This window comes from Lathyrus oleraceus, chromosome 2 (assembly GCF_024323335.1).
Source record: "Lathyrus oleraceus cultivar Zhongwan6 chromosome 2, CAAS_Psat_ZW6_1.0, whole genome shotgun sequence".
NCBI classification, from domain to species: Eukaryota; Viridiplantae; Streptophyta; class Magnoliopsida; order Fabales; family Fabaceae; genus Lathyrus; species Lathyrus oleraceus.
The window spans coordinates 30,357,536-30,366,281 of NC_066580.1; the positions used below are offsets into that span (position 1 = coordinate 30,357,536).

At 30.9% G+C, this 8,746-nt stretch overlaps 1 protein-coding gene across 1 annotated transcript; it reads left to right on the forward strand.

The window, feature by feature from the left end:
• The first annotated feature begins 4,184 nt into the window (after nt 1–4,184).
• Nucleotides 4,185–8,536, forward strand: LOC127117861 (F-box protein At2g26850). Its single transcript, XM_051047982.1, has 5 exons — nt 4,185–5,863; nt 5,951–6,030; nt 6,222–6,400; nt 6,615–6,689; nt 8,086–8,536. The coding sequence occupies exons 1-5, from the start codon at nt 5,177–5,179 to the stop codon at nt 8,271–8,273; spliced, it is 1,209 nt and encodes a 402-aa protein (XP_050903939.1). The 5' UTR covers nt 4,185–5,176; the 3' UTR covers nt 8,274–8,536.
• The last annotated feature ends 210 nt before the right edge of the window (nt 8,537–8,746 follow it).

An 8,746-nucleotide genomic window follows, 5' to 3' on the forward strand; every position in this document is an offset into this window, starting at 1 on the left:
TCATGTTTGTCTTTGGCAGCTTGCAAGACTACCACACATATGAGCCAAAAATTATTATGGATATATCGTAATTAAATAGGGTCTCATATGTCTCAATTAAACCTTAATCAAATGTTTATGCAGATGATTTGGCCAATTTAAGTCTTCATCACCAAATTGAAATTTTGTATTTTGAGAATTGTTAAATAGAGATAATTGCTCTTCTATCCTCTAATGTCACAAAGGGATCCACCCTCACAATTTTTATTTGAGTTTTCTGTTTTGGGCCTTATGCCCTCTTTATAATAAAAAAGAGTTATAATTATTCTATCATAATTGAAGTAAATCTTACGTCCATCTGCCTCCAAAAACTTAATACAATTTTGATTACACTATAATAAAACTACAATTACTTACAAATTAGATTAAATCATGGATATTTTCATATTCTAACAAATAAAATCTATTACTAATAATAAAGTTATTTAATAAAAACTTGATTACAAATAAAACTAATAATAGACCCGTGTGTTTGTACGAGTAATATGACGAATAATAATAATAAATAAAAATACTTTGACAAAAAATAAAGAATAAGAAAGACAAACAAAATAGTTAAAAGTATAAATATTATTTAAAATAAATTTCATAATAAATAAATAAAAATTGGCTAAAAAATAAATCTAAATTAGTAATTGATTGAAAATATGAATTAAAAAATAACACATATTCATAGCACTTAAGAATAACATATGGACAAAAAGTAATCTTAAAAAGTGTCCAAAATTTCTATGATTTTCTTTTGTAATAACAACTAAAAAAATTCTATCATCTCCTGTAAAACCCGTAATAAAGTACTCGTAAAATTCATAATAAAGTACTCGTAGGGTATGGGTGATCATAGACATTTGATATAAAGTATTTATCAAACATATAATAATAATTTATTAAAATAAAACAATAATTTTATTTTATTAATTTATTAATCATATAATAAAACAAAAATTATTAAAATTGCGTAACCTAAAACCGTTTTGCACATTTGATAAAGAATTAATCGATTTATTTATCTTTCTCATAAATATTTAATACATAATAAAATACATTGAATAAAATTTATACGATATAAATGAATAGTATAATTAAAAATAAAAATATTTAATTTATATTAATTAAATTATTTAATTTAATTTTTTTACAAATAAGACAATCTTTTATAATAGAGAATACAATTTTAAAATATGCACTTCATCATTATAAATTTTATATTTAAAAAAATAATAATAAATTTAATAGATTTATTTTATTTTTTAATCTTTCAATAATATTGTGTATATTAATACGTATAAATTTTATTTTACACATTAAGTTGTCTCACGGTCATAAATAATACCTATTTGCACTTTTTAAAGTGAATTGATGAATTTATCCATATTTCTCATAAATATTAAATGCATAATAAAATATTTGTGCAAGGCTTTTAAGTATTCGTTATGAAATTATAATTCGGCACTATAAAGATTGTCAAACACAAATAACTTAGCTTCTACCTTTGATGTCATACGGGATCCACCCCTCAACTTAATTTTTGTTTGAGTTTTCTGTTTTGGGCCTTATCCCTCTTTGTAAAGAAAAGAGAATTTTATAATGTATCATATATATTATTCACGCACCACATGAAAATACTAAAATGTTCCCAGATTCCAGAGATATATTTTTGGACACACCTAATACACACACAACCTAGGTCATTCTGAATGACGCCATGTTAGTTGGGTTTTTTAATTCAAAAATACATCTCCAGAATATGTCTGTAGATTCATCTCCGAAATATATGTGCAACATAATCAGAAGCAGAAACCAGAAATTATATTTTGACAAAATAAATTTACCATTAGTAACATAAAATAAGCATTACATAGGTGATTTCAACATAAAATGAAACACTATATTTCAATAATCAGGTGGACGATTCAATATCTTCGATCGATCTTGAAATCGTCGCTTCCAACTCGAGCAGAACTTTTGTTTCGAATTGAAAAAATGTATTCCACATAGTCCTTACATCTGCATCCGTCTCGAGCTCAAAGTTGTTGAATCCAATATTCCCTTAATTGTCAATCGATGATGAATGATACTCGAAATTGACAATTTTTCAATTGTCTTTGTAAGGTAGGATATTATCGACTTCGTATTTCAGATCTGCAAAAGAGGTGTACTCATTGAGCTTAAACTTCTGGCTCGACATCGCGCGCGGAGAAAGAGACATTTGCAATATACCAGATGATATTTATTTATGACATTTGAGATATTTCCTGTTTATGTGAAATAAAAAATAAGAGCACCTTAATTTATAGAAGTTGTAGACAAATGTGGAACCTATTCTGAATTAGGCAGAATGGTCCAGGCAGAAAACATAACCTAAATGATGATTATATTTGGAAAATGAACAAATATTTTGGCAAAGATCAGAAATATATTAAAAAATTAATAAATTGTATATATTAACTTCATTAATAAATTTGCAAGAATTATACTTTCAACATATTTCAACAAATCATGGTATTTTCCGCACACTTTTATGAAATGCATAACATAATCGACATATAACTCTTTAGTGGAAGAATTTACCATACCATTCCATGCATCCATTATTTTTTCCATAATCCATTTTTTCATCTTCGGACTTTACCTGTTTCGTCCCTATCGTGGGTTTAACCCGACATCTCACATTCTTTATTATATGATACCTACAAAGTAATGCATAAGAAGTAGGAAATATCTTTGCAACAGAATTTGTCAAGGCGGTATCACGATCGATAGCAATCACTTTAGGCATCTCTTCTTGGTCCTTCAACATTGTTCGACACACCTCTAAGGTCCAAGTAACATTCTCCTCTTTTTCTCTCTCTAGAAATTCAAACCCGGCAGAATAGGTCTTTTCAGTAGAGGTGACACTAACCATCTTCAATAATGAAAGTCTGTACTTGTTGGTCTTGTATGTTGAATTAATTATGAGCACATTGGGAAATGTGTTGAACAACTCGATGGAATTAGGATGAGTCTAAAACATATCTCTATCGGTTACTCGATCCTCGCACGCTCAGTACATATACGCATAATTGTTATCATTCAATAATTTTAAGAGTTGTTGTATTTCATCGACATTTCGAAATCCCGTCTCCATCCTCCGAAGATGCTTCTCCGAAATATCCACTAGACAACTCAACTGACAATATATTTGTTAAAAACACTCGGAGATCCATCTCCGAAATATTTTTTAATATTAATCTAGGGTTGTACTCATTTGGTGCGCTATAACATTGGTGTATGATGCGTCCAGATATGCATCTCTAGAATCTGAAGGAAAATTTCAATTTTCTATAAGGTGTTTTTCAACACCATATGATGCCATAAGAAATTCCATGAAAAAAAAAACTTTTACGATTTTGATTATTCTATAATCTTACGTATTCAAAAACTTAATTCGATTTTTGGTTATATTATGATAAGACTACAATTACTTACTCCCTTCGTTCCTTTTTAAGTGTAATTATTTTTATTTTTTACATATACAAATAATTCTTCTTTTATCTATACTACTCTTAATTATTTATTATTCATTTTATTTTTCCATCTCTCTAATAATTATATAAAAATAAGACAAAAATGCATTTAATATTACCTTAGGTTTTGCAAGTGACCGTTAAAAAAATAAAATTTATAAAAAAAAAAAGAAGTAATATTTAAAAAGTCAGGAATATTTTCATATTCTAACCAATAAAATCATTTATTAACAATAAAGTAATTTAATATAATTTAATAAAAACTTGACTACAAGGATGGGAATAAAGATCTTGAACGTGAATGTTCAGAAGCAAATTGTGCAACATATATTTTTATAAACACTACACAAATGCAACGAATCACAAACCCTTACCTCCGAATTTAATGTTATTGTAGTAATAAATAAGTAACGAATCTTGTTGTAATGTTGTTGTCCTATATACGTTATCCAACGTAGTTACCTTTTTTGGTCAGACATTTTCCTCCCACTTGAACTTTCCTACCACAAAAACAAAGTTCACAAAATTTCACTTTCACACAAGCTAAAAATTCAACTAAAATAGTAGTTTTATATTCGTGGTGTTATTTTTTTTTTAAATAATTGATACTTCTGTTCGCAATTGTAGAGACTAATTTAAGATCTCTGATTAAATCGGTAGAGATTTTTATATTTATGGTGAGAAATTATTTTCTCATTAATTAATAAACATTTTTCCATGATTGGTCATGTCATACATAGCATGATATATAGGAATGGGGCTTGACATTGAAATGTGTTTGACATCCACAAAAAAATCTAACATAACCTTAGCCTCCCATTCATCTTGCATAAATAAACAACTCATTCTTTTTCTCATTCATTCATTGCCCACCATCTGTTTGCTATATTGCCCCACTCACAAAACAACAAGAAAGAAAGGGAATTTCTTCGTTCTTGTTTGTTTGATTGATTGATTGATTTCAGAGAGGAGAAGATAATTAATAATTGAGGTGTGGTGAAGAATTTTGTTGGATTGAAGGTAGGAGGAGGATAAACGACCCCACCTACTTTTCACATTCATCATCACCATCCTCTTCATCAATCTCTTTTTTATCAATCTTCTCTTCTCTACTTTGTTTTTGTAGATCTTGAGGTGTTTTTACTTCACATACCAACTTGCTAGATCTATTTCTATATTTTTTTATTCTATCTTAACATTAATTTATTCCATACAAGATTTGTTCATCAATCCAAGAGATTTTCTTATTCTGCATATATTGTTCTTATTATATATGATTGAATGTTGCTTGGGATGTGTTTGTGAAAAGTATTCAAAGAGAGTTATTAGTAGTATGCTGGTTAAGCTTTGTTTTGTGACCAAACAGACATAGCAGTGTTCATTCTTGTGGCTGTCTACCTGATCTAAAGCTTTGATTTGGGAGGCCCACCATTGGGTTTTGGTGGGCTTTTCATTGAGCCAATAAAAAACCCATCTTTAAAGGTTTCCAAATTGCTTCAGTGTTTCTAAAAAAGGGAGGGAAAGTGTCTGTCAATTGTCATTTGTGTTAGCCATTTATGTTCCATATATTTATATATATATGTAAAGCTCAAACTTGATACTTGAAAGATATTTTTCTATCTAATTTTCTAATGCTTCTTTACTTTATTACTTGTGTCTCTTTCTTTCTGTTTTTGAAACCACTTCTCCTTCTAAAACCACTTCCATCATGGACAAATGAGGTGAGGTTGATCTCGCTTTTGTTTCACAAGGACTTGTGTGTCAAATCCATCTCTAAGTTGTTTAGGAAGACGTTTGTTTCAAGAATGTCTTTTGTGAAGAAGAGACTTGTTTCAAAAGTAGAGAATGTCGAGGAGGAGGAGGAGGAGAAAGACTCGTCACAACAGGATTTGTCTGTGTTGGATTTGCCTGAGCTTGTGTTGGATAGCATTCTTGAAAGGCTACCTCCGTCTTCGCTTTGTCAAATGACTGGCGTTTGTCATTCCTTGAGGGAGAGATGTGTGAGTGATCACCTTTGGGAGAGACATATGAAACAGAAATGGGGTAGAGTTATTGGTTCTGTTGCTTATAGGGAGTGGAAATGGCATGTTGCTTCTAAAAAGGATGTTGGAAGCTTCACACATGGCAATCAAAGGAGCTTGATCAAGTTTATGTCCCTTCGTTGGCCTTTTACATGGATGAGAATCAAGCTAGATGCAGCATATATTAACAGTGCTAAGAAGCAGAATAGTTATTTGCCTCCTGATTCATTCATGACTTGGTATCTTGCTCTTGAGAATGGAAATTTCTCTTTTCCTGCTCAAGTCTATAACCGTGAGGTATAACATATTTTGATTTTCAATAGTACATAGAGTAGATGGTTGTGTTTTTTTTCTCTCAAAGTTATGTATTTTTTTCTTCTGCAGAATGGCCATGTTGGGTTTATGCTATCATGCTATGATGCCGAGGTTACATATGATCCACACACCGACACCTTCCAAGCAAGGTAACTGAACATGACTCTAGTTGATCATATGTTTTTCTGATGTATCTATCATGTTGCCATAGTTCATAGAAATGTAAATTATACCAATTTTCTTTTGAAGAGTTTTCGCAAGGATAATAATGGATAAAAGTTAATAAAAAGGAGGGATTTAGATTTTGTGCTGTTGTGGCTTAAATAGTTGTCTGTTACAGGTATCCGCCACATGGAAGAAGGCCTGCAGCAGTAGAGCATGGCATCCAATGGGAAAGGCTAAGAGCCCCGCCTGTCGATAGTCCTCCGCATGATCTTTATATCGCTGATTGTCTACATGATTTGCATCCTGGTAATCACATAGAGATTCAGTGGAGGAGAAACAAAGATTTTCCTTACGGTTTGTTCCTTTATTCAACATATTCTTTAATATTTACTTATTTTTTTCTCTGGATGGTGTACGGTTTAGTATATTTACAGCAAAATGGGATCCAATTATAAATCTTCGATAAAAATAATCACTTCTTCAATCTTAATTATCTATTTCCATTTACATATACCCTTCTTGTGATAAGATTCTATTAGAGGTTTGATGAGATCCATCTTTGTGGCAGGTTGGTGGTATGGTATTGTAGGCCACTTGGAGTCATGTGATGGTAATGAAAATTACTGCCGTTGTCACAATAGTGGTGAGTTAATGCATTTTCCTTTTGATTATGTTTATTTATCATTCATTATCTTCTCTTGGATACAGTATTATCATTCATTTAATCCATGCTCTGTTCTTCCCTTCAAATCGAACCTGTTTGGAGTAAAACTATCTAGCAGATCTATGCAAAAATGCGATTTAGTGATTGGTTCAAAACACGATTGTGAGATTCACATGAATTCTGTTTTCAATATTACTAAATTTCCCTTTGCGTATATGTATCTAAGTCTGAATTTTCATCTTTCAAGACAATTGAGTAGTATTAATATGAGATATATAATAAATAAATAAATATATTTAGTAGTTTAAAATAGGGTTTATATTTAATAACAATTTTTTCCTTCTTTAAAGAAGACTTATATTTAGGGACATAAGTAGTAATTGATTGAAGATTAGAATACTGTTTTATTGATTAGTATATATTTTGCTAAAGTTTTATGCCATTATTGTGTTTTCCATTGTGGAGGTTGCAAAGTAAAAAATGACATAAATGTAAAGTCCATCTTGACTTAACAAACCACAATTTAGGCTAGGTTCCTTTCTTGATAATATGTCAAAAATTGGACCACTAGCTATGCTATCTATAATGTTGGTCCCCCAGACATATCATGGTCAGGATGTCATGATTCCACCAACATGTTGATAACTCATGTCTCAGTGGATAGATACCTTTATGTCCAGCTATGTCAAAGAAAAAAGTGTCAATCTTTTATCTAGTTTTTGTATTGGTTATTATTGACCAGAATGAATAACCATGCAAGACACTTATTTGTGTAAGCATGACAACAGAGTTTTTTATTTACACAACTTTACATGTTTCTATCAATTTTTGTCGAATTTTTGAATGACCTCTGTGATGTTGCGGACATGCACACATACCATCAAAAGCTTTCTAATAGATATCGAAAATATACGGATAGGACTATTAAAAAAAGCATAAACCAATTCCAACTGTTACACCAATTTGAATCGCAACGGGAAAAAATCGAGCTGTGACTGTTCATGAATCGAGCTGAAACAGTTTGCAAGCTATCTGTAATAGCTCAGTTCTTTTTGGCGTGTTTGGATCGTTTTTATTTTTGAAGGCAATCATGATATTCAATTTGGTTTTACTTTTTTCCAACATTCCTGCCGGTTAATAGCAATTTGGTACAGTTCCGTTTTCTGCAAAAGATTAGCTCTGTTACGGTTTGGGACGAACTATTACTCTAGTAGTTCAGTTTTACCACAATGTTGGTTTTCCTTTTGAATTGAACCACGAACAATCTAGTTACAGATGCTTCCAACATGAAAAAAAGACTGCTCAATTTTCCTTTTTACGACGGCATTAGTCTTTTTTCCCCCTTAATTGACTTTGTATTATGTGTTGTTTGCAGACACAGTGGTGCTAGAGTTCAATCAGTACACTCCTGATTCGCGTTGGAGGAAGACAACTATTAGTAGGAAAGATCACCGAGAGGAGGGAAACGAGGCCGACGGATTTTACGGTGGAATTAGAAAGATCAAGAGTCAGAGTGAAATTTCCATTTGGAGAAGCATTTGGCCTTCTGAAGTATTGGATTAATAATATCAAATTTTACATATGTCAAGACTAGTATTCTTATTTAGCAGATTCTTCTGCATTAGAGAGAAGAGGTAATAGGATTCTCATTAAGCCAAAGGAACATTGAGCTTATCCTATTTGCTTTCCTCTTTTTCATTATCACAATTTTTTCATGGAAAATTGTAGGATTGTTCAATATCGATCAATGTAAATTAATTACTTATGCTATGATGTCATAGAATATTCATTCCTCAATATATAGAATGATTAAAATTTATCTGTTATGCTCATATTAGCACTCTCTAAATTCACATTAAAGTTGTAAAGACTTTAGTGCATGTTTGGAATCGCAGCGAGTTTGATGAAATTACAAAGCTACCTTGAGTTTATTGAAGTTCAAAAGAGTTGTTTTTGCCGAAATCATGATGACATACCATAATTCTGCCGAATTCGCTGTTAATCCAAACATACACTTAAAGAGAGCAGGAGAGGGA

What these genes read in the sequence shown, in the direction of transcription:
- LOC127117861 (XM_051047982.1), top strand. Translation starts at nt 5,177, where the DNA reads ATGCTTCTTTACTTTATTACTTGTGTCTCTTTCTTTCTGTTTTTGAAA. An exon ending in ACCGACACCTTCCAAGCAAG is followed by an intron (nt 6,031 to 6,221) that starts GTAACTGAACAT and finishes TGTCTGTTACAG; the next exon opens with GTATCCGCCACATGGAAGAA. An exon ending in AAACAAAGATTTTCCTTACG is followed by an intron (nt 6,401 to 6,614) that starts GTTTGTTCCTTT and finishes TCTTTGTGGCAG; the next exon opens with GTTGGTGGTATGGTATTGTA.